Here is a 26388-nt window from a genome sequence, read left to right as displayed (position 1 = left end):
CAATACTGTAATTTACTTTTGCATCAGTATGCTAATTAAAAAAATCCACGCGCATAAAACTGAATATTTAATGAACACGTGACATTTATTGTCCTATAAACCTCTTTTCACTTGGACAACGTTTTTGGGATCGACTGTATATAAAGATTACAAATATAAATATGAAAATATATAAAAAGAAAGAAAGAAATACACAATATGTGATAAAATCTATTAAAAATTGGCTAGAATCCTTTCTTTTCGGATTTCTGGTTACGAAATTTTTCTACGATTGAGATTATCTGGACCGAGTCTAATCGATCCAATATATGACAAACCAGGCTGTTTTCGGATTCTTCTTCCAACCTGATGGTAAATACGACAATCTCATATCTCAAGGTCCAATAAAAATAGCATAAAGTAAACTAAGAATACTCAAAATATGCTGCTGATTACAAGTGATTATGATAAGGTGATCGAAAATCCAAAATGGCTTCCTCTACAAACAACGTGCGTGGATTCTTCCAGTGACGTCACTGGGCGAATATAATAATTTCCATGGTTACGGGAATTACCCAAAACGATTGGCTGAGAAGCGTTATCCTGGTCTGTGGCAAATGTTTGACTAGGGTTTAGTCTCCCTCGGTTGAAATTTTGACGAGCGTGCACGCCTCGATTTCAATATTACAAAATCGAAACTCTAGGGTAAGGTAAGAAGATTTTCGCGTGGTTGCTATAGCCACCGCGAATTTAAAGACCAAGAGCGGGATATTTAAATTTTTGTTTTTATCACAAGCTTTTTTAAAACAAAATGTAAAAATCATGTAGAAAAAAACCAATACGACAAAAACTCACCTAGGAAGAAAAAGAAAAAAGTTCTGGCAGAAAAAAAGCAAAGATGAACAGCCACGTAAAATTAGAAAAATCAAAAATACTAGTAGCGGTAATCGCGATAAAAACAAAAATATACCACCTGTACCTTTGAAACCGTGTCCAAAAGGAATATCAAGTGTTTTATTCAACAATCTCCGCTACGTGGTTTAAAGAAAATAAGCAAGTTCTCACACCTGAGGAATTTTCCGTAAGTATACTATTTGAATACGAACCCAATAAAACCATTGCTTTCGACACGCCAATCGATTGACGTACTACTACGTAAAAAGGACAACAAATATACAAAAAAAGTTATCGTCGTTTTGCAGCAAATACTCGCATTGGCTCTTTCCTCGACTAATACTAGAAAAGAAGCTCTTGAAACGATTCCCAGTGTTTTAGCTCCAGAAGAAATGATTCACTTAGCATATCTTCTGGGAAGAACCCCAAAAACACATGAAGACAGTTCGTGCCAGGTCGACATAGGAGAGCGAGAAAAAGAAAACATTCCCCAAGATGAAGACTCGTGTGAGAGAACTTTTGGTAAGATTAAATAATAATAATAAGTATAATGAAATAAATGAGCATGTGATGTACCGAATAGCAAAAAGAAAGAAAAAAATGGTTTGATATTCTTTTTAATGTTCAAAGAGCAACTTGGAAATTCTATCTCCAAACTTCACGCCTTTTCCGTGAGGAACGATCGCAAGTTCAAGTCGATAGAAGATCTTCGCCGACTCTGTGGAGATGCAAATCTTGAAGGGCTTTGGTCAAGATGCAAGGTTCTTTCGATGTCTAAGAATGCAAGATCCGATAAAAGAGTGAACCTTGCCGAGACCAGAGCCTACCATTTCATAGCTACGTTGTTAAATTTCCACAGCCAGAAAGCCAGTGGATGTTACTTGCCGATAGGTATTTGCGATACGAAGGAGTAACAAGGCAGCCTCTGGAGTTGTTGAACCACGTTGGCGTTTGCAAGTCAGAGACAACATCAAGAAGGCAGGAGAAAAGTAACGTACAGCTACATCAACAAAAGCTTGCCACAGTTTATCAGGTATATTTCGTACGATTGTTATGGATGTTTAGACACTACGTCATACTTTGTAATAAAATTAAACTAGCTATAGAACCAAGCTTAGACCGTTTTACAAAGCTAAAACATTGATGTCAACTAATTTAAAGAAGAAAGGAAAAAGAAAAAGAAATAAATAGATAATCTTTTATAGCTAGAGTGATTGCAATAAACCTGCAGTAAAATAGAAAATTGAATGTTAGTGTGTAATGGGTTTAATAAACACAAAATAATTAAAATCAGTAAAATTGCAGTCTACTAAGTATCTGTATCATAATTACTATTTTACAAGTTTATTGCAACCACTAGCTCTAAAAATGAGAGTTTACTAAATGTTTCAAATGTTTGTCATAGCCATACTTAGTTAACTATTTCTTTGTAGGATCTCACTGAAACAAACCCACGGACACCTGTAATTTTAGCTGACGACTTTAATCGAAGCAACTTCATATTTACACCTGTGCTCCCAGGTGAGACATCGAAACAAACGCATAACTTTGCAACATGGATCCATACCAGAAATACCCCAATGGCATCTGAGGTCTCACAAATTAGTACACCAGTGAATGATCCATTGGTAAGTTTTCTGTATTTCAGAGGTGGGGTTAGGAATGAACAGGTAGAGAAATAGGACGTTTGCATGATGGCGTCACTGACCTCTACTACCACAATCCCTTGCACACTTTCTTTTATTCAGTTAATTAGCACCAATTGTCTTACTATTCTCATAGCGAAATACAAATTTGAATAAGAAAGAAAATTCGCGAAGCATTATGGTAGTGGGAGGCAAATGACGCCATCATGCAAACGTCCTATTAGGGGTCTGATGGGGGTGGGTGAATGTTGTTTATACAACTCAAAGTGCATGTTATGTTTATGGAATAATGTAAGGACTAAATACCTAAAACAGAATTTATAATCAAAATAAAAAATAAAAGCTATTGATGTTACCATTTAGGTTATCAACAAGCAAAAAATGCTGGAATTAATGCAAGACACCCTAATAGTATCACAAGAAGCTTCGTACATGAGTATTTGGGTAGCAAAATCAAGAGATGCTCTAGAAAACAGAGTAAATGAGCTTGCATCATTTGAAGAAAGGGAGGCACATCTGGAACTAAGGGTCATTGAGGTACTAATAATTTGTATATGCTTATTGTAATAGCTATATCAATTGATATCCAATAAGACAAAATTATTATGTCTATTAAAGGTCATTGAAAAAGATGTTAAAAGGTTGCAAGAATTTGCCAACAATCCAATCCACTGCCATCTGTATGGGGTCCATCCCTTTGCAAAGGTAGATGGAGGGACAGCACTAAAAAATGTACATCTTTTGGATTGTAAACCAGGTATGAAATAGAAATAAAAATTAAGAGCTTTTATGATTAATATGACAAACTTTTAGTTTTTATTTCTATTTAATTCACTTTTTAGCAATGAAAATACTTTACTTTGGGTTTTACTATTATAAAATTATTCTACAACAAGTGCATTAATGCCTTTAATGCGTTCATATCTGTAGGAGCTGTCAAGACAGTACCAGACCTAAAAACTGTTTGGTGTGAATTGGTTTCAAAATATCCAAAGTTGTTTGAAAACAAATGTGTTCCTGTTCCTGGTGATTTCCCCATTTTTAGAGATACGATGAGAATCATTTACAGATATGATGAAGAACTGGCAAAAACTCTTGTGCCCTTTCCAGGTAATCAAAATTAACATCAACTAAAAACTGCTGCATAATGATAAGCAAATATAAAAGAAACTGCCCATTAACACATTCCCAACTCCAATTTGGCAATAGAGTACCAATTAACAAATTAATTGACATCAGATTTTTATATGTGTGTCCTCTTATTGACGATAAATTGTATCATCGCATTGTCAAAGTAGTGTGGATCAACAAGGGCAGCGTAGCTGAGTGGATCCGCATACAACTTTGACAATATGATGGCGAAATTTATTGTCAATAAGAGGACAGACACATAAAAATCTGATGTCAATTTGTTAATTACAATAACAAAAACAAGAAAAACTATAAAACTTCTCTTTTCTGGTGATTAAAAGAGTGCACGCTCAATGACGACAGCTCTATCTGTCTGTCCTCTTATTGATGATAAAAGTCAACCGATCAGCGTGCGAGAAATTCGTAAGTTATTGTAAAACATGTATTGTTTCATAAGTGTTATTCATACAAATGGTAGCTTCCCATAGGAGTCATCCTTATAGTTGTTATAATAATAGTAATAATAATCATTAATTTATTTTATTCACTTTGGTGCTCACTCTTTATGTGCAATACATTTATTTTGAAGCTAATTTTCACATGGGAAAAAGTGCCCATTCTGGTCTTTGGATACACTTCTATGACTATATCATCAAACCTTTGTATCTTTACCTTCATCCAAGATCTGTCCCCATTAGGTATGTATTGTTAATAGTAATAGCTAAATTCCATACATGACTTCTTATAATGATGACAATTTTCATTAATCAGTATTGAAAGAGCTTATTAGGGAATAGAAAAAAGTAGAGATAACACTAAGCAGTATTTAAATATGGGCACATGCTTTTAGTGTTTCTCTAGCAATGTGTTATCGCTTAGTGATTGTGTACACTATTTTTACACTCCTGTAGACCAAACTGTCGCTTTGGGAGGCAGACATTTTATCTTAACCTTTTGCGAGAGGCCTGGGCACTGATCAGAAATGAAACACTGGCCAACATTTAACAGCATCCAAACAGGTAACCAGTAGTAACCACCTATATACAGATCACATGATACACTGAGTGTTGAAACAAACAGGGACTGAGGCACGATATAGAGGTTGTGAGCCTGATTGGTATAGACAATTTCCTACTCTTATCCCAATGTAGTACAGATTCCTTAACATTCCCTTTATGGATATTTCAACTTAAATTTATAACTCTCTCACTTTTTAACTCTCAATTTCTTTTTCACATGCTGGTAAATAAAGAAAGTGGACACCTGCAGTACAAATGTTGGTCAACTTGTTTGAGGAATATCTAGGTCTACCTCTGGATATTATCCCAGCTTATCCCACTTCTACAGCTAGAAATAATGTTTGCTTGTTTGGGTAAACACTACTACAGAGATGCCTGTATGGTATTCCTTTCCCACCTGAAATACTGGCAAGACACAAATCATCCCATGCTCACAGAGTTTTTTAAGATGATGCCAGAGTTTTCTGAAGTTGTCTGTGAATTGTTTTTCTCAGGTATAATACTTGCAATGGTACCAGTATTTATTATCCAGCTATAATCAGTAGAGTAAAAATATCACAAGAGAAAGACTGGAGCGAGTACAAAGATGCTACGGTATTTTCACTCTCGGTTATTTTGTACAGTAAAAAAACAGTTTTTGAAAACTAGTTTGAGTCACGTAAAATGTCACACAAAGAAAAACCTTTTACTCAGTCTTCTTTTATGAAAAATTAAATTAGTTGGATAAATAAATAACTTATTAGACATTCTAGGGTGGAATACAGGTGGATGTCTGCACACTTGAAAAGATATCCACACGTGTGAACTTTCTTTATAAAAACTATTTTCTATTGTTAATTCACTTACTACAAGTGGAATATATATACATATCGTATTAGACATCTTACTATGTCCTCCTAATGTAGTTTTTATAAAAAATTATTCTAGTGTTATCTGCACATACCAAACCACATGATACTGAAGAACAAGTTCAAAGCAGTGCCATTACAGTTGACTTGATGGAAGAGGAAGTTCCATCAATCCATGATGTGTATAAAGTTCGTCCCCTCGACTGCTACACCCATAACCTAATGCCTAGCACGGGACCAAAGTTCTTTGCTCTTGTGGAAGATGCAACATCATTCCTGAAAATACTTTTCAATAAGTGTTTAGGAGAGGAAGGGATTCCACTTGAAGAAGCAGCAACTTTTGACAAAACCACAGGCCTGCTGTCATATCAGACCAAAGTCTTTGGGCTTGTTCCAGCAAATCTTTTCCCATTGCCATGTTCTCTTCCATCTTGTGCTGTTGTTTGTTCTATTTGTGAAGGCCTGTTAGATGGTTCCATCGAGTACAAAAGCCGCATCAGATTAAAATGTGGCCACATGTTTCATCAGCTTTGCCTTGTCCCTAATCTTGGAAGCATACAATTGAAAGCATTATATAAAGAAGAGCTGAAATCTCTATGCAGCATGTATAACCTCAACACTATTGGCACAAAAGCAGTTTTATTGGAGCGCTTGAATGACAGTTTGACGCCAGCACAGAAACAGATGAAAATTACAAGTTGTCAAGGGTGTACACGAGAAGACACATCACCGTCTCTAAGGATGTTTCGCCACTGTTGCAAGAATTTCATACTTCCTGATCAAGAATCCATTCGATTACCATGCAGTCACATTGTCCACAAGTTATGCAAGAAATCTGGAAGCTGTACAATTTGCACTTTTCTGTTACGAGAATTGACAACTACAGTTTGTGAAAAAGCCAAGTTGACATTCACTAAAGAATATGTTCCCAAATCAGGTACGTCAGCAGATGATGAACAAGACAGTGATGAAGATACTGAAGATTACAGTGATATTGGACCAGGTTTATCTGAAAAGCAAGAGAAGGTTGTGCATTATTTTGGAGAATTGGCAGTAAAAACCAAGCACAACAAAGAACAAAGGGGCTCACTTCCTAAACTTAAAATTGACAAAGTGTCAGAGTGAAACCACTGTATTTTTGAACAATTTATTATATCTCATGTATGAACAATGCAGTTCAAATTATTGTAAATACATTGTAGTGATTAAAACTGTAAATAGTAAGATTATTGAAAATATGTACACTATTATACAACAAGATTCGTGCAATCTTTACGTGTATCAATGATTTTAGACACATGTATGTCAATTATACAATTAAATAGCAATGTTAAGTATACACATCATGCGTTTTCAAACTCAAAACTTTCACAAAATTTTCCAGCTTACCTGAAGGTCAGAACTCTTCTATCCAGTCCTAATAAGTACTACCAGTCAGTCCTTCGTGGCTTAGGTAGGGTATATTCTAGTTTTCATAATAAGCACAAAAACTTTTGCCCTTTTTTCCGATTATAGCCTTGTGAAATTGATGTTTGGTTTACGACGTAAACCACGTGCCACAAGTGAAGTAAAATATCCCATTTTTGTTTCATAACACAGATATGGCTTCAGTTTCGACGAAAATTTATCGAAAAAGTCCTTGACAATCTTGCGATAGTGATGTGAAAAGTTTTTGTTCTCCTTTTGGGATTATAATCCGCAATATATTTGAATCAAGAAGTTTTGATAATTTCTTTCTTCATCTGCTTCATTCACTGATCAAAATTTTTCGAGAAGCCGTTCTCTGAACATGCACCCTGAATCTCGATATGACCATGTAAAGTACGTCATTCAACAATTTCTGTGTGGCTTAGCCTATATATTATGTTCTGCGGAATACAGGTTTACGAGTACAATCGCTATGCAATATCGTAGGCAGTCATCTTGGATCTTGTTTGTTCGTCATGTCGAACAACGCTCCGCAAAATTCAATATCCGCTAAATCCACAAAAATCACACTAAAACGCCTCAGTCTTCGTAAGCTACGTATTCAAACCACTGAGAACATACATGTTGTACAATGGAATACAAAACTTAGAATTTACATGTCTCTTTTTGCACAAATTTCTTCTTTCCCTTACGAACAGAAAACATGGCTGACAAGAACGACACAACAATCTCAAATTGATCGAAATTGACCAATGAGAGCGCTCGTACCCAGACCCTCATGATTCGCCACAGACCAGTCCTTTTGCCTTATCGTTTATTTATCTTATTATTATTATTTTTTTGTTGATTATTTATTTTGAGTGACTAGTCATCACCCTTCGGAGTTGATAAATATGATAATAATGGGAATAATGGAAAAGCCACTCGATTCACCCCCCCCCCCCCTCCCTCCCTCCCCCTTATCCACCCTTGATTTAATTTATCATGCCAAGTTCATGAAGGTTACGAAATATTAAACTGAAATAATTGAATTTGATTTTTACATAATATCGTAAATTATTATGTGCTAACAAACTCTATTAAAACATTGGATCCAATCTAGATTCTCAGTCTATAAAATGTAATATTGAACTGAAATAATTGAATTTGATTTTTATATAATACTTTAATTTATAGAGCGTTTTCCTGTGACTTCACAGCGGCCATGTTGGTGTACTCAAAGAAATACATTTTCTATCCTCGGGGAATTGAACTCTATTTTTATGCAAAAACTGTGCAGAAAATTTCTATTGTTTGTTACACCAATATGGCTGACTTGTGACGCGAGTGTAAACGCTCTATTATGTGCAAACAAATTCTATTCAAACATTGGATCTATATTTTACTCTTCCGTGAGGTTCATTCCAACTTCAGCTACATTTCTATATTTACGATATATGACACTCACTTCATAGGAATTGAGACAGGAAGCTCAGCTAGCCTGCAGGACTCAACATAACGTAAGGGAAATTTATGTTTTAGCAAGTCTGTTACAGTCTCCTAGTGAACAAAATACTTTTTCTGGCATAAATTTAACAAAGTTTTACATTAAAAAGTTTTAAACAAAGGCTGTGTATTTTCACTTTTACTGTCCTATTATTTTATCTTATTTTTTGCACTTTTTTGTTGTGAATAACAAATCTAAGTGTCTTAAATTCCCCTTATACCAACCTTCTTATCACACAATAGATCAAACTTTTATGATACTTTTATCAAAAAAAAAAATTTTTCATAATCATTTTGCATAAATTATCTATTAAAGAGTTTAAGACAAAACATGAAGGCTTCAAAGTTTGCAAAAACAAATCTTTCAGTTTTAACATTTTTGAATAATATTATCCTATTTTAGCTTGAAAACCAGTCATACAAATAGGAAAGATTAAAATGATTTCCTACACCGGCATTTTGAATATTTAAAGCAATATGGATGTCTTTGAAATCCCCAGAGATTTTTTAGACAAAAGCTTTAAGGTTTTGCAGTTTTTCAGGATCCATCCCATATATACTAATTAAGGTTGCTCCTGCTAAGGTTAGTAGAACTGCTTTTCCTGATATTTCAGTCTTCAAATATATCACTGTTCCTGAAAAGAGATTGTAATCACAATAAGGATGTTTCAATCTGGGGCCTTGGACTCATGCAGTCTGTCAAATAGAACTTTTAATGGCCAGCTTTTGATATTCTAGACCTACTCTGGGTTATTACCCTGCATTAGATAATCTAAGACGACCACCTTAGATTCTATCATTTTTTTAAATTAGCTCACCTTTGATTGCAATATGTCGCCTAGCCATCATATTGACTAAGATTGGCTTGGATTGCCTTATATTGCCTATATTGCCCAAGCTTATTCCCCATTTTTTTGGAAAATGCCTTAGTTTGCCGCTTTATGATGGCCTTACGTTGCCACTCCCCACAGCAGGGTAAGGACCCAGATTTGTCTGACTTTCTCTTCATTAGAAGATTTGTTTCCCAAAATCAAGATCGTTTCAGGTACAGTTTAAATCATCGAGGACATTCTTTGCTTTATTGTAGTGTTGCTTTGTGTTTGCAATTGGACCTGGAAACACAACACAACTTAAAAGCTCTTATGAGGTCCCAAGCATTGTGTGGGATGCTCTGGCTTCATAACTCACCTTTAAACATATCCCACATAAAACCTATGGAAAGAACAAAATAAAGAAAAAAATATTGAGTAACATGGTATTAACTTAAGATCAGCTTACTTATGAATAATTTATTGATGATAATTGAACTGAATCAAAACGTACACTACTGGCCGAGTGAAGTTAATTATATATCCATTTTATGAGTTGACATCAGTTTTTTGTGTTTGTCAACTAGATCATGTTATTGACAATAAATTGAAACATTAGCTACATAATTTCTCAAAGTAGTAAAGCACAAGGCATAGCCGAAGACAAAAAAGAAAAGTAGGGGTGACGTTTTATTCCATTACATATACCCACCCCTTTAAAGTGTTTAATTTAATTTTTGACCAACTATATAATACCGTACGTACATGCATGTCTGTCGGAGCCTATTTGACTTGTCTATATTTTTTTAGAATCAATGAACTATTCCAATGAACTGCGAACACTACGAGGCTTTTCTTTTTAAATACATAAAAAATAACCCCCCTTCTCATAACCACACCCTGTCATTTAGAAAATAGATCACCCCCCCCCCCCCCCCCCAACGTTTCATAAATAATGACTCACTTGGTTCCTAATAACAATATATGACATGTACCAGAAATCAATTAAATGCACCAGCCATAAAATACATGTATTTTTACCCACCTGGATCTCTTTTTGCAGCTGTGAAAAATAAGAAGTCAATTATCAATATTTAAAAAAAAGTAAAAATATAAGACAACAATTAAACTAGGTATAACTCAGAAACTAATAAATTAATTAATTGTCATCATATAATTACCATTTAGTGTTTTCCTGAATATTCCTGAAAGAATATGAATAAAAATATGAGAACCTATACGTTTGTATCATGGGCAGCCCAAGCATGTATTGTTCTTGTCTAGAGTTTTAAATTTACTGTAAATGTATCTGATTAATCTGCTACGGTCACCAACTCAGGTGCTAGATCATAGCAGCATATTCTTCAAACTCTTAACTTTTACTAACAAAATAATAACATGCTCTTTCAAGTCATGATATTTTTTGGTATTGGGTTAATGTTAAAAATGTCAATGCTAGAAGTACGAACTCTCCATTCCCTCGTCAGCCAATTGAATATTGCTATACAACTGTGAAAGCGTTAGGCAATTGGTGCACATATAATTGATATAATTTACATACTGTGTGTTTAATTTAATGCATCACAGGAAGGGGGGTGGGGAGCTAGGGATGGGGTTTTCTACAGTGAAAAAAAGAAATGGTCATGGTAACCTTTTAGGGTTCAAGATTTAATATAGATCTGAAATTTGGTATCTCTGGTACCTCTTAGGGTGTTTTACAGGCAATACTGAGAGATATCTGATATTAGCTCAGCAATGTAAGCTGGATTTTCAATACTAATGCATTCAGAATATAATTTTTGGTTCATCATCTGACTATCACTTCGTACTTATAGATATAAAAAAATAAAAAAATGAGCGTTTGGTACATTGGGTAAAAATCATTAGTAATTGCTATGCTCACTGGAACAGACTCAGGTACCTTTCAGGGGTCATTCTTAAAATTTCTGACAAGCATCCCCACCTTTTAATATGGCAGTCCCCTCTCCCCTCTCCTCCAGAGATGCATGCACCTCTTTTTTCATTACTTTGATTCTATGTCCTTGAGAATACAGTATCTTGTCAACAAGAATACCCTTCTGAAGTTGAATATCCTAGCTTATAAAAAATATCTAGGTTAAAAGGTGTTTGATAAGCAAATTCTATGAATAAGATAACTGGATTGTTACTTAATATGGTTCTTGACTGAACTTCTCCTTACATTACCTGCACAATCCGCTTCGTATTCCTCAACTTTTTGCTTCAGCTCATCTAATCCAATCTTCTTAGCTAACACTTTTAATAACTTCACATCGTTTGCTCCGATAGCACCTTGTTCTTCCAATACTTCTACAAACTTTTTTACATTATCGATTTCTTCTAGTTCATTTTCAGGGAGTTTAGAGAGAAATGTACGAAAACGATCTTTGAGCTCAGCTAGAGTGCGATTTCCATCTTTGATATGAGCATCAAGTTGATGGATAGTTTCTACCCTAAGATTGTCATACAAGAAACACTTTGTCGAGTCAGGATCAAATTTCTCAGCTTTTTGCTTTAGTTCTGGTAGTTGAAGCTGCTCAGCCAATATCTTTAATAACTTCACATCCTTAGGTCCTATAACATTTCGTTCTTCCAAAGCTTCTACAAGTTTTTTTACATTTCTGACTTTACTTAGTCCTTCTTCAGGTAGCAATCCACGAAAGCAATCTTTGAGGTCAGCCAGAGTGCCTCTTTCACTTGTGATATAATCACACAGGTGATGGATAGTTTCATGCCTAAGGCGGTTATAGAGTAAAACCACTGTCGGGTCTAGAAAAGGCTGCCAGTAAAATGGAATTCTCAATTGAAAATATTGAAGATAAAGATATCAGCTTTTATACATCATTCCCCAACTATCAAGTTTTTAATGATATGCTGACATACCTTAACCCAGGTCCGAAGGGTGAGAATCTTGTGTACAACAGAAATGAAGCAATGGAAGATTCAAATAACCTGGGAGACAAAATAGGAAGACCAAGAAAGCTTAGCCCTGCAAATCAGTTTTTTCTTTTCCTTTGTAGGGTTAGAGTTGGACTTTTTGAACTTGATCTCAGTTACAGGTTCAAAATATCAATTGGTACTGTGAGTAACATTGTTTTTTCCTGGTCAAATTTTATGTATTTAAGACTGGGTTCCTTGTGTATATGGCCTAGCAAAGAGCAAGTGATTAGAAGCATGCCAGAGTCATTCAAACAAAAGTATCCTGACACAAGAGTTATCATCGATGCTACTGAAATTAAGGTGGAGTAGCCTTCCTCACTGATGTTAAAATCTCAAACTTATTCAAACTACAAGAGTGCAAACACACTGAAGGGGCTCATTGGCATTTCTCCTAGTGGCAGTATTACTTTCATCTCACAATTGTACACAGGATCGATATCTGATAATAAGATCACTGAGCGAAGTGGCTTTTTAAAACTTCCCTTTGAAAAAGATGACAGAGTAATGGCTGACAAAGGATTTGAAATTGGTGATTTGCTTGAACCTCTTGGAGTTCAGCTCAACATCCCTCCATTCCTACACATGCAAGATCAGATGACTTCAGAAGATGTTATTCATACACAGCAAATTGCAGCAGAGAGAATACACGTAGAGAGGGCAATTAATAAAGTGAAGAACTTTCACATTTTTGATCAAGTGATTCCTTTGTCTGTATCAGATATGGACTGTATGTGCACTGTTAACTTTATTTCAAAACCCAATTATTTCTTAGGATGTATTACATTGTCCTATTTGACAAGAGTAGTTAATATTGATATAATATTGATATATATTAATTGTCATTACACAATAGTGTAGGCGATTCTTTAGTGTTTGCACAAAACTCATGAAGCATATAGTATTATTAAGTTCTAAAGTGAAAGCAAAATGTTTATTACCATTACTGAAAAATATGGACTTAGTGCATTCACTCTGTCAAATGCTGTAAAACTACATTAGTATCCTCCAAACTGTGGTCTATCATAAATCTAACATTGATTGGCTACTCAAGTGTGGTCTATTTGTAATAGACTATGGTTAAGAAAAGCACCGTTTAAAAGAAAGGAAAAATATCTTTTTCATTCATTTTTCTTATTTCTTATATCAAATTTTCCTACAGTTTGGTGGATATACTAAAACAATTAGACCAGTCTCTCTTGTAGCATACGAGTTGATTGCCCATTTGGCCGATTACGACCTAATGGCTATTACCTCACAGTCCACTTGACCTCTTGGTCTAATTATTGCAAAACTGTGCACTCTAACAAATTACAGTTACTTAGCTGTGATAACAATGAATTTGAACTGATTGGTTGGCTGTTATTATACTTTTGAGCTTATAACTCACACAGGGTTCCCAGCCATTTTGAAAATAAAAATTCCCTGAATTTTCCCTGACTAAATAACAGTTTTCACTGACCTTGTTGAGCCACATAGGCAAGCATGGGACAAATTCCTAACTTTTACTTAGGCCCCGCTTTTATCATATTAGTAGTATAGGGGATGGGGGTTCCAGCGCAACGACCACCGGAGGATTACCCGTCTAAAGTACCCCCCTCGATTCGTACCGCTATTACCCGCATCCCGTGTTTATGTAAAATATGTTAGTCTATATATGGAGTGCGAAGATTGTAGGAGAACTTTTAAGAAAGAAGCGGATTTGAAAAAGCATTTGAAAATGAAGACGAAGTGTATGAGCAGTTATGATTGTGGATGTGGTAAGAAGTTTGAGACTAAGGTTAAATTGTTTTGGCATTGTCAGGACTGTGAGTACGACTACGACGACTTAAAAAGTGCTTGGTATTAGGTATAAGATATTTCCTATTATATAGATGGAATTCCAAAGCAATTTCGAAACGGTGTCAATACCCGGTAACGGTGAGATTGACGTTAGACAGTTTTGGCGTCAGTCAGAAAGGAAGGTTAAAAGGACTCTCCGAAAAGGTATAGAAGAATTAGGAGCCCTGAAAGCGAGCATAATGGTAGAAGTAAGTTTGTCAAAAGACGAGGTAATGACGACAGCAATGTTGCGATCGAAGTCGTTAGTGATATTAGAATCCACGAATCTGGATAGGTCACTCAGTGAAGCCTTAGAAGCAATAATGGAGTCGCTGTCTAACTACACGAAAGAAGGATCGGGTTGGACAGTAGAGGAGGTTGAAGGAATAGAGATAAGTATGGCCAGGTACGTACCCATACGAGGGGGGAGTTACGTACCGCTACCAACGTGGGTAGAAAGGAAGAAGGCTATTGTAAACGTGAAGAATGAAGACAATCGATGCTTTATGTGGGCAATCAGGTCTGCACTGTATCCAGCAGAGAAGGATCCCTGTAGGACAAGTAAGTATCCCACAGACGATTTAGAGTGGGATGGTGTGGAATTTCCCATGCAGTTGATAGACATCCCCATATTTGAGGAAATAAACGATCTAGCAATTAACGTTTACGGAGTCAGAGAGCAGACGATAGTACCGTTAGTTCTGTCAAAAAGTAAAGGAGAGCGCGTACATTTATTCTACCACGGCGGACACTACTCATGGGTTAAACACATTAGCAGACTATTCTACAGACATACTAAGCACAAAGGCAAAAAGTACTTCTGCGACTGCTGCTTGCTGTCATTTACATCCTTAAATGCCCTAAAGAAACACGATGAGATCTGCCGCGGAGTCGAAGAAGTGGCGCAACGGATCCAGATGCCCACCAACAAAGAGCTTTCATACGCAGACCATCAAAAGCAGATGCAAGTGCCTTACGTGATATATGCAGACTTCGAAGCGTTGATAACTAAGGAAGAGCAGAAACGTGGTGCCACGAATAAGGTAGGATTACACGAGATCTGCTCCTTTGGTTACATAGTAGTCAGATCAGACGGTAAAGCAAACCCTCCTGTGATTTACCGAGGTAAGAACGCAGCTAATGAGTTTCTAGAAGCATTGCGAGAAGAGGAGGGGGAGATTAGAGAACAATTAAGACGTCCAAAGAAGATGGAATTTACCAAAGAGAACCAGGAGGCTTTTAACAAGGCAAAAAAATGCCACATTTGCCAACATACGCTTCTTCAGTTTGGAAGACGAGCCAAGAAAGCGTGGGATGAAGATGGAAAGTATCTAGGAGAAGCTCATTTTAAATGCGGGAAGTATGCTAAGAAAGGTGAGAAGCCGGGAAAGCCCTCCACGCACTGCATTCACTGCCACAAAGCATTTGTTGAGGATTTCTATGTGGATAAGGTTAGGGATCACTGCCACATCACGGGTAAATACAGAGGAGCGGCTCATTGGAAATGCAACATAAACTTCAAAGTAGACCCAGAAATGGAAATACCCGTATTCTTTCACAATTTAAGGGGTTACGACAGTCACTTACTTTTACAAGGAACAGACGGCTCCGAAGTAAAGTGCATACCCAACAACAAAGAAAGGTACATGTCCGTAACCGTAGGCAAGCTGAAGTTCTTAGACTCGCAGCAGTTCATGGCGGACTCCTTAGCAAACTTGGTTAAATACAACACGGAGTTCCCCATTTCCAGTCAATACGGCGCGGAAAGGAAAGGAGTCTACCCATACGAATACATGGACTCCTGGGAGCGATTCGAAGAACCCCTACCACCCAAAGAGAGATTCTACAGCACCCTAAACGAGTCCGGTATAAAGGACGAGGAGTACCAGCATGCGTTAGATGTGTGGGAAAAGTACTCCTGTGAGAATATGGGAGAATACCACGACATCTACCTACGTTCAGACGTAGTGCTGCTCGCAGATGTTTTCCAAAGCTTTCGAAAGATGGCAATGGAATACTACGGGTTGGATCCAGCGAACTTCTACACGGCTCCTGGGCTTAGTTGGAGTGCGCTGCTAAAGAAGACAAACGCGCAACTGGATCTCCTAACGGAATACGACATGTACCGCTTTATGGAAGACGGTATCCGCGGCGGTGTTTGCGGACCCAGCAGACGATACGCAAAAGCGAACAATCCCACGGTGGAGTACGACCCGGAGAAGCCAACCACATACATCTTCTACTTAGACGCAAACAACCTCTACGGTTGGGCAATGTCGCAGTACTTACCTGTACGCGACTTCGAATGGGACAACATAAAGCCCATAGAGTTTTACCTAAACGTAGGTAAAGAAGACGACAAAGGTTACGTGCTGGAGGTTGATTTGGAATACCCAGAGCATCTGCACGACGCACACGATGAGTTCCCCTTAGCACCAGAAGCGATAGAGATACCATTTAAGCAGCTAAGTCCGCTGCAGAGGGAAATGTGTCCTGGCTACAAACCCTACAGGAAGCTAACGATGAACCTGATGGACAAGCGAAAGTACGTGGTGCATTACCGCAACCTGCAGTTCTATGTGCGCCACGGCTTACGCGTGAAGAAGATCCATCGCGTTTTGAAGTTCACGCAGGAACCCTGGATGCGCCCCTACATTGACTTTAACACGCAAAAGCGTACCGCAGCGAAAAATGACTTCGAGAAAAACCTCTTCAAACTGATGAACAACAGCGTGTTCGGAAAGACAATGGAGAACATCCGCAAGCGCGTAAGCATAAAGATAGCCAGCACCAGAGAGGAAGCAGAAGCATACGTGTCACAGCCTGGATTCGTTAGATACGTAGAAATGTTAAACTTCTACGTGATTCACATGAAGAAAGCGAATTTATTCCTGAATAAACCCGTATACACGGGGTTTACAGTGTTAGACCTATCAAAGCTGCTCATGTATGAGTTTTACTACGACAAGCTAAAACCGAAATACGGTGATAAGTGCCGCCTCTTATACACCGACACCGATTCCTTGATACTAGAGGTGCAGACGGAAGACATTTACGAAGACTGTGTTCCCGACATCGATGAATACGACACCAGCGATTACCCACGCGACCACTTCCTTTACTCCCCTAAAAACAAGAAAGTAATCGGGAAAATGAAGGATGAGATGAAAGGAAAACCCATCGTGGAATACGTGGGCCTGAAACCCAAGATGTACAGCGTGCTAAAGCTGGACGGTGTAGAAAAGAAAGCTAAAGGCGTAAAAAAATACGTGGTTAAGAAGGACATAACCCACGATTCCTACTTAAAGGTCCTGCGTACGCGTAAGGAACAGCGACATAAAATGAACAGCCTGCGCAGCTACGGACATCAAATACACAACGTTACACAGGAGAAGGTGTCACTGTCTGCATTTGACGGTAAGAGGTGGATGTGTGATGATGGTATCCATACGATAGCATTCGGACATCACACGATAAGCAGTTCTTCTTTGACGAACCCACGCGTGGGACCATCATGAAGATAATACAAGATGGGCTGACCCTTCTTAGCTATCGCACTTCGGATCTGGTAAGTTTCCAAAGACCAATTGGGATCCGTAGCTCTTTTGGATCCTCCTTCTAGTTCACCCGGCTCATAGAGATATCGAACCGTGACATCACCTAATTTCTTTTCCTGGGGGAAGACCGCCCTCGAACTTCTGACGAAGGACTTGTGTTCCACGTGTTTCTTTTTTATGACATCCTTGGGTTTCATTCCCGTAGCCCTGGCCGCCTCGTTGTTCAAAGCCGCGACGACCTGGGGGAGCCTCTGAGTCCATTCCCTGTTGCGTTTGGAGGGATCTTCCAGCTCTTTCCAATACTGGTATCCAAAGAGACGCTCGGCCAGGGTCTTATTGAATCTTTCGACAATGCTTTGACCCCTGTGGTACTCAGCTTCGGCTCTCCTAATCTTAGTGTCGTGGTCTTTCAGGGTCTTAGTAACCACGCCCATGAACTCCGTTCCCGCATCCACTTGCAGCAGCTTAGGCCATTTCAAAACGCGCTTATAAATCCTACCTAGGGCTTCTGCGACTTCCCCAGAATCCTTACTGGTTATGGGTTCGGCGTCCTTGTATCTGCTTGCGATATCGACTACGGTCAAAGCGTATCTATAGGTCTTTCTTCTTACCTTGTCGTGCGGTAAGAAAAGCAAATCTGCCTGATGAACTTCATTGGGGGTATTTACGGTGAAAGCTGGGCCTGGGAATGTACTTGGGCACGGGAAGACAAACCTGCCAGAGGGTTTGTTTTCTTAGCCAGTTCTTAGCCGTTTCTTCCGATACCCTGGCCGCGGTCGCGAGTTTCTTGATGGCCGACGCTCCTCTCCAATAGCCTTCCGGCCCATAGTAAATCCTTTTAAGTTTGTCCTCTACGCGGCCCATTATATGAATTCCAAAACAAGATTGATCTTACGGCCGTTAAAATCCACCGTCTCTCCGTCCACTTTAATGGTGATGTTTATGCTTTCTACCAAATTAGACAAGTCATAGCTCAAAGAAATGGGAGTGTATTCTTCTGAGTCAAATGGATTACCTTGGGGCAGAAACTTGGACATAAGAGAAGACTTTTCTCCATTGTTGTAACTATGAACCAAGTCGCAATAGACTTCGTAAGAGGATGCGACTTTCCATTTTACATCATATGTACTGCCGCTATTTATCGTGGTACTAGTAAGGCCCAGGAGTTCTACCAATGAACTGTCCTTTAAATTAGCGCTTCCACTATTTTTCTTGAATTTCATTTCATGGGGTAATCCTGTGGTAAGAGTGTATCCATGCTTCGCTAGCTCCTTAGCCAGTGTTATTGGGGTGTAATGGGAATCTGGTATTTTTGGTTTGGTGCCGGAAGTTCCGATGACAAAGCCATTAATTAAATTATACCAAGAATTATACAAAGAGCAACTAACCAACCGAACCTTACAGGCTTTGATGGGGGGATTCAGATAAGTGGTAAAGTTATTCTTGTCGCTTTCCAAAAAGACGATCATATATTACAGGGGACAAGTCCCCTTCGTTAGAGCAGATACGCCAAGGCCACGCCTCCTGCCAGCCCTGCGACTCCTACAAAGACCAACTCATTGTCTTTTTGTTTCTTAGAAGGCTGGTAGTAATTCTTGAACTGAGGCTTTCTTAACCCCGTTAATGCCGCGGGGTGTGCTTGCGCATAAAGTTTGAAGGCGTAGTCTGTGTTTTCGAAGTTCTTATCCGCCTGCATCTTGTCTTGGTAGTTCTTGTTCAACCAATCCCTGTAAGCTTGTCTTTTTTCATTCCAAGCCGCCACGTCTCGCTGATATTTCTCCAGCGCTAAGTCGTGTCTCTTCCTTTCGGCGGCCAAATCTCCGCTTTTGTCGCCTCTGACTAATCTATCCAAATACTGCCCACCATAATTAGCTCCAGTGAATGCTAAAGCTGCAATAACTCCACCTGCGACCACGCTAGCCATTTATACATTAGGAATGTACTTTTCCTTCTGTAGGTAATTCTTTGCCATGATAGCCCCGCCTACGGCAGCGGTCATTTTAGCAAAATTAGCGAAGCTCTTGCTTGGGTCTTCAGTAAAGTCTTCTTTTAGCACTTTCTTACCTACCCAACCAATACCCGCAACGATGGAAGTAATGATAGCTGCCTCTTCAACAGTTTTCAATAACGCGGTCGACATTATATTACAAAGCGAGAAGGAAAATCTAGGTCGCCACGGGTGATAAATCTACTCCATTTCAGGGATCTTACTTTTTCTAACAGCTGGTTCCACAGGTGTGTGATATGTTGGTGGTTCTACCTTTTTCGTAGCCCACCATTGTAAGTAAAGGCTGCCTGCTGCTATAGCAACTCCTAACGCGCCAATGACGTACCCAGGATTAATGAAGGATTCCTCTTCCTCCACCTTTTCTTCTTTTTTGGCTTTGTTCTTTTTATTCATCTCCGCGAGCTTCTTTCCGGCAGCGACTCTGCCCGGAGATTTAGCCTTGGTAATCTTGGTATCTTCTACGGGTGGTTGTTCTTCGGTGCCACTCATCTTATATTAAGGGACTTGAAGGACTTGACAAGTTACTTGATGACGACTTGACAATGACTTGACAACGACTTGACTAAGTACTTGAGGTGACTTGACAACGACTTGACTAAGTACTTGAGGTGACTTGACAACGACTTGACTAAGTACTTGAGGCGACTCGATCAGGTACCTCAGCAAGTGCTGCCTGGAAGACCTTTTCGACTTCTCTGTCCTTTTTGAAGTCCTTCCAAGATGTTCCAAAGGAACCTAGTACCTCCTTCAAGTCGACGTGCTGAGCTACGTGAAGTGCCGCAGAGGCGACTGCCATTAACTTACCGCACTTCAAAGACAACCACCCACAGGTTATCTTAAGTTCTTGGGCGATGACATAGTCATCTCTTATGTCCTTCCGCAGTTGCTCCACGTCGTCTATGGGCAGCGCAAGTCCAAGCAATTTAGTGGCAAGTCGGATAGCGGAGTCTGCTACGGCGTCCGTGGTCTTACTTGCGAGGGCAGCCTCGTACCTCTTATGGAACTTCTTAACCTCCTCTTCTGACAACTTATTAACCTGCTCATGGGTAAGTTCCTTACCTATCATTTCTTTACACTTCCCAGAAGACACAAGAATGTTAAGTTGTTCCTTGAGGTTACTTTCATCTAACTGTGTGGGGACTTCATCTATGAGCTGCTCAATGTCCATATATGTTAACGTCATACGGAAACCTCAAAGAGAAGATCATCTTGGAATGTTGGTGCGTTTTTAAATGCCGCATGTATTCGTGCAGCTGTTCCTTGCTTATCTCACCGCCGTAGTCGCTTAAAATGGTTTCCAGGTCAGACTTGCTCGGAGTATAAAATACTATGAGAGAGCCTATGTTTTCCCTAAAGGGCTTAGAGACGCTGGTAAGCTGCTGGGAAAGCAACCAAACGCTAATGTTGTCATGTCTGCCGCTAAAGGCGAGCTTCACTAATTCGGAGGTGCGCCTTTTTACGTCGTCCCCACAGGCAGTCATCCAATATGAGGAGCGTCTGCGTATCTTTAGGGAATTGCTTGTGCCAGAACTTCAAATGACCGGATAACTCATTAGGGTCTAAGATGTCCACAAAGAAGTCGTCATCGTTCGCGCCTATACCAGTCCAGGTGCGGTTGTTCACGTAGGTGGGGCATAATAGCACGATGTAGTCGAAGCGGTATCTAAAGGGTCCTAATAGCTGCTCCACGACGAACTGGGTCTTTCCGCAGCCGGTGGGTCCTACGATAAGAGCATTGCAAGGAATATGGTTTGGATCCATTTATATATAATGGAGCCTCTGGAAAAGACCATCGCCTACATGCAAGATAAATTAGATACCATTAAGATGCAAAGAGAAGAGATCGATCGATTACGGGAGCGCGTGCAAGAGCTACACGAAGAAATGTGCAATCTGAAGCGCACAGAGAGGCTTGCTGCGCTCTGGACAATGATAGGTTGGGCTAGGGATTCCCTTAAGGACTTCATGCGATACCCTCTGTGAATATATATATGGACTGCATTACATCTGAACTACCTGCTGACTGCATTGTCGTTACCCCTCCAACGCCAAAGCCTCGTAAGAAACACAGCTGCCGTCACTGTAATAAGGTATTCTCTGAAGAAGACTTCGTTGGACATTGGTGTCCCGCGGATACTAAAGCACAAAGGACTTTAGACGACGTTCGAGGAGGAGACTTGGAAGAGTAAGAGGTCGCAAAGAAGATCTTACTAAGCCCCAGCAAGAGGAATTAGCATAGGTCTTCTTTCTTATTGTTATTTTGTTAAATACTGCAAAGAGGTCTCAAGTAAGGGTCTATTTTTTATCGTCATTTTGTTAAATTACCACAGATGATATCAAAGAATGGTTAAGATGATGTCGATGATCTTACTTTAACAATTTAACAATAAAGGATAAGACCTACATCATTATCTTTTGCTGGTTTTAACAATTTAACAATAAAAAATAAGGTATATATAATGAAGTGCGTGCAATGTGATAGAGCTTTTAGTAGCAAGCAGCGACTGCAATACCATCTTTCCAAGAAAGTCTGTCAGAAGACCGTAAGTACCCTTTGCGGTGACTGCGGTAAGGAACTGTCCACTGTACAGGCCCTACGATATCACCGCGAGAACAGAGTCTGCCTCAAAGACCGTTGTCTCCGTTGCGATGAACCTCACTTCGAGGAGAACTGGCATAAATACCGCTGTCGTCGTTACCACCTCGAAGATGTCGTCTGTGAAACCCACGGAGACTTAGCCGAACGTTGTTGTCCCCACGAAACCTCCCGGGCGCTCACGCGACGTAAGAAGGAAATAGACCAGACCTTCGTATGCTTTGACGACGTCGAGGGCGTGAGATGGGAAGACAGGGAACACTGGGACGGCATTTGCGACCGATGTGGCTGTCTACGTAGCGGTCAACATATTTGGTGTTGCCTGTACGACGGACCCAAGCCCTTAGACCATTACCTTGCTGTAAGAAAAGCATGGAAAAATGAATAATATATATATAATGTTACCTTACATCGCAGCGTTCGCAGGAGGAGCCTTAATTACCATATCCACTAATTACATGACAGAAAAAATGAGGTCCGCCGAAGCAGACCAATACCTAACCGCCCACGAGGATGACTAATCACACAGAGGATTAGCATCCACCCTACGTTCAACGTCGAACTTCCATCGCCCGTTAACCTTACCATAGCTGCGTATGTGCGTGTACTCTTCACCTTGGATTACATACCGCACACAGTCAGGTGCCCACAGGGTACACTCTTTCCCTTCGTATTCGAGGACCAACCTTAAACGGCTGATGTCTTCGAAAACGACGTAATTTTTTATTTTGTATGTGATGCCTTGGACTAATTCACGCCAGTGCGTCTGTTCAATGATCATTATATCTATGAAATATTCTTTGGTGAGTCCTTAACGCCTCCTGCGTCTTAAAAGCCTTAACACACCAAGGACAAGGTACACGAATACCTTCCGCGTAATAGTCGATCTCCCTGCATATAAGGTCGTAATCGTTGCACACCATGGTTAGGTAACCATTTGCCTCGTATTGTGCGAGTAACGCCTCTTGTTTAGGTGATAATACGCCGTTACCCTTAGGTGTCTTCAACTCCAAGCATAACCCATTATACTTTTTATGTGCATTAAGAACTAAGATGTCGGGTTGCCCCGCCTGATACCCTTTCTGCCAACATACTATCCTTTTGCTAGCTGAGTCCTGTAGTTCTCCAAGACCTGGTGCGAGCAGTAGGATAGGGTGGAATCGACGTATGTAGTTTACGACCTTCTTATGCAGGTCAAATTCATTTTCTATTTTGAATACCAACTTGTTAGGACTGTCAAAGCGCCGCTCTATTTCATACTTACCTGTTTTCCTGAGGGTAGGGAGAACGTCACCTAACACCCATTTTCTGAACTCCTTAGCTACGGACTTTTCAGATCCGAATATTAACTCATAAAGACCCATTTCAGTGATGTAAACGGAATGTGGTTGCGCATTAAGGGTGTCAGTCAGATTTACACCCTTTATAGACCTCAAAGTTACCTTGTTTTCCTCTGAGACGTGATCAGACGCCGCTTTTCTGGAATTTACGTAACCCAAGGCATCAGCCACGGACTTTGCTTTGAAATAAAGTTTATCGCCTTGCACTATGCATTGCAGTTTGGTGTTGTTGTTTTCAAATACGCGAAGCATTATATACCAACGATATTTTTATCAAAAGGATGAGTGAGCACGAATCAATAGGCAACGCTCTTTAGCTGATTCATTTCTACGCTCAGTTGCGCGTCTGAGACTACGAAGATATACGCGTTGATCTTAGTAGTGTCGCTGGCATGTTTGGTGCGCTTGATCTCCAACGTAATGCCGTCCTGGGTATTTACCAGGCGTAAACCCTGTCCATGTAGGTCTTCGTCGTTCGTCGTGCGCATGTCGATCCACAGCGCGTACTTATCATTAAAGAATTCCTCAGGGCTAATTTGGTCGCCAAACTTACGCGCGACTTCCCGGTACATGTCCTCGGGCTTTATCCCTTGTGAGTAAACCTTATTAGGCACTCCGTTAATGCTAACGCCTACGTTAGTGATGTTAGGATTAAAGAACGCCTCAGAGTCACGCAATCCTGCCGTGTATGTTTTTGCAAACAGTAACATTACCCCTGTGAGGCTGCGTCTGGGAAGGTTAATGCTTTGGTTGATGACCTCTTCGACGTTGTTCGTAAAGCTGAACGTCTTGTACATCACGACGTGATCGTAAAGGAAAGCCTTCCCGGCGCTGTATTCCATGCCAGCGCTACGTGCTAAATCTTCGCTGTATACCGTTTCGTACTGCAGCTCCAAGTTCTTTATGAAATAAGGATCCACGGCTGAGGAACTTACGTCCTTTCCCTGCAGGATGTTTGTAGTGTCTGCTAGGGTTACTTCGAACTGCAGTTCGCTTAGCTGCCTTGGGTAGTATGCACCGTGGTTCGTGATAACTTCGAAATCTAATGGAACTACATGCTTAGTACCATAAGCCGTCTTTATTTCGTCTTCTCCTGAGGCGCCAGAGGTTGCGCTTCTTACCTTGCGTATGGCATCACTGGCGATTCCCTGCTCTATCCTTTGCGCGCGGTCAAATGCAGTCAACCATAAGTCTTTGTACGTGGTATACAAATCATACCTGTTTAAGTCCAGCAAGGATTCCCCGGCGAACTTTACACGCATTTTGGAGACGAGGTTTCTACCCACATTATTGACGACGTAACGCGCGTCTGCGGTATCTGGCTGCATTGCTAGGTTAAACCTTAGCGCTAGGGTGCCAGGAACCAACACTAGGTTATCCATTAGGCGGGGCACGCCTACATACAGCGTTTCCCCTGGCTTTGCGCTAGAAGGCGTAAAGGTGACCCGGTGAAAGGTGCGTTCTGCTTTCAGTCCGCCAACCTGCTTAGGTAATATGTTGGGGTTTAACTTTGAGCTTATCATATATAATGGAAGTAGAAGGAACGGATTTCGATCCCCTTACCGAAGAAGGTCAAGTCGACATTAACGACGAAGAATACGACGCATGGACTAAAGGCGCGGAAACCGACCCCCTAATCTACGACATGGCTCTAGAAAACACGTACGGCAGTAGGTGGAAAAGCTTCAAGGAGGTCTTGAATCGCATGTGGCACGAAAAGAACCCGGGTAAGTCCGCCCCCGAGTACATAGAACTTCGAAACATGGGTGAGCAGGGAGCAACCGCGCGGGAAACCGTAGAGTGGGCAACGCAAGAGCTAACGCAGCGCTATTCCCGCTTCGAGGCTAACGACGTAAGGCTCACAGAACGCGGAAACAAAGTCCTCATAAGCGTTCAAGACATGAGATATCCCGACAAAAACCGTTGGACCAAACCACAAGTCCTCTTTGACGAAAATGGCTCGGTCAAGGTTAACGTGGCAAGATTAAGAGGCTTTCAACTAGCTACCAGAAGTGCGTTAGAAAGGTTGGGAGCCCTGAATGAAAGGGTCGCACTAGAAAAACACGCCGAGGAACTACAAGAAACGTTGAAGGAAAAGGAAGCAAATTACGAAAAACAAATACGGCAGCTAACCGATGCTCACAAGAAAGAAACCAAGGGCAAGAACGAGGTCATACTGCAATTCAGGCGAGAAGCTGAAACGGCTTTAGACGAAAGAGACCAAGCCCGACACGCCTTCAATCTTGCTCTAAAAGACCTGGATATGAGCAAGGAAGAAGCTAAAAACTTGCATATCACCATAACCGGCTCTTTAGAGGAACGGCGGCAGTTGGTTGCCGAAACTAACACTAAGGAAGAACAAATCCGGCAAAGAGATCAGGCCATTGAGGCCCTGGAGGGGCAAATAGGGCGGCAGCAGGAAATAATCAATGACCAGGCTCGTCCCGAAGAGGAAAGGGAGGCGGCCCAAAGGGAATCAGAAACCCTTCAGGTAAGAGTTGCGGAATTACAAGCGCAAAAGGACAACCTGGAAAGAGAATTGGGACTTACCACCAAGGAAAAGGTAAAAAGAGCTCTGGTGAAGTATGGTCTTCCGCTGGCATTCGCGGTCGCTATTTCGAGCGTAGTAGGGGTAATCCTTAACGCGCTTAAGGCTACGGGCGCGGGCGTAAAGAAATTAGGTAAGGGACTGACGGACTTGGGAAAAAAGATGGCAGCCGGTCTTCCTGGGCTGCTGGGTTCGGTTGTTTCCTTGGCACTTAGGGCCGGCGGAGAACTGTTGAAGTTCGTGGGTAACAACATTTGGATCCTCGTAGTAGCTATTGGAGTGGTGCTCCTGAAGAAGATGAAGAGTTAATCTTATCCTTGTGTA

General features: G+C 40.3%; 2 protein-coding genes and 1 long non-coding RNA gene across 3 annotated transcripts; 1 reads left to right on the top strand and 2 right to left on the bottom strand.

Annotated features, from left to right (window-relative positions):
* Positions 1–588: 588 nt before the first annotated feature.
* LOC148913045 (uncharacterized) lies at positions 589–4655 on the top strand. Its single transcript, XM_089026961.1, has 7 exons — positions 589–1395; positions 1504–1906; positions 2307–2501; positions 2883–3056; positions 3450–3629; positions 4240–4348; positions 4562–4655. The coding sequence occupies exons 2-5, from the start codon at positions 1748–1750 to the stop codon at positions 3474–3476; spliced, it is 555 nt and encodes a 184-aa protein (XP_088883087.1). The 5' UTR covers positions 589–1395; positions 1504–1747; the 3' UTR covers positions 3477–3629; positions 4240–4348; positions 4562–4655.
* LOC148913044 (uncharacterized) lies at positions 4175–7709 on the bottom strand. Its single transcript, XR_016119218.1, has 2 exons — positions 6907–7709; positions 4175–6526 (listed from the first exon to the last, which is right to left on the bottom strand). It is a non-coding gene; the product is annotated as an uncharacterized LOC148913044 (long non-coding RNA).
* A 1065-nt stretch (positions 7710–8774) lies between these two features.
* Positions 8775–13601, bottom strand: LOC148913043 (uncharacterized). Its single transcript, XM_089026391.1, has 7 exons — positions 13585–13601; positions 12141–12209; positions 11445–12055; positions 10421–10444; positions 10285–10302; positions 9619–9642; positions 8775–9065 (listed from the first exon to the last, which is right to left on the bottom strand). The coding sequence occupies exons 1-7, from the start codon at positions 13599–13601 to the stop codon at positions 8938–8940; spliced, it is 891 nt and encodes a 296-aa protein (XP_088882517.1). The 3' UTR covers positions 8775–8937.
* Positions 13602–26388: the final 12787 nt, after the last annotated feature.

This window comes from Actinia tenebrosa, unplaced genomic scaffold (assembly GCF_029948245.1).
Source record: "Actinia tenebrosa isolate PJP-AT-01 unplaced genomic scaffold, QUT_ActTen_1.0 PGA_scaffold10__47_contigs__length_13832649, whole genome shotgun sequence".
Taxonomy (NCBI): domain Eukaryota; kingdom Metazoa; phylum Cnidaria; class Anthozoa; order Actiniaria; family Actiniidae; genus Actinia; species Actinia tenebrosa.
Note: the sequence above shows the minus strand (reverse complement) of the source record. Positions and strands in the feature narration are given on the sequence as shown.

What these genes read in the sequence shown, in the direction of transcription:
- LOC148913043 (XM_089026391.1), bottom strand. An exon ending in ATACGAAGCGGATTGTGCAG is followed by an intron (nt 10,445 to 11,444) that starts GTAATGTAAGGA and finishes ATATTCTTTCAG; the next exon opens with GAATATTCAGGAAAACACTA. An exon ending in TATGTGGGATATGTTTAAAG is followed by an intron (nt 9,066 to 9,618) that starts GTGAGTTATGAA and finishes ATCTCTTTTCAG; the next exon opens with GAACAGTGATATATTTGAAG.
- LOC148913045 (XM_089026961.1), top strand. Translation starts at nt 1,748, where the DNA reads ATGTTACTTGCCGATAGGTATTTGCGATACGAAGGAGTAACAAGGCAG. An exon ending in AGCTTGCCACAGTTTATCAG is followed by an intron (nt 1,907 to 2,306) that starts GTATATTTCGTA and finishes ATTTCTTTGTAG; the next exon opens with GATCTCACTGAAACAAACCC. An exon ending in CACCAGTGAATGATCCATTG is followed by an intron (nt 2,502 to 2,882) that starts GTAAGTTTTCTG and finishes GTTACCATTTAG; the next exon opens with GTTATCAACAAGCAAAAAAT.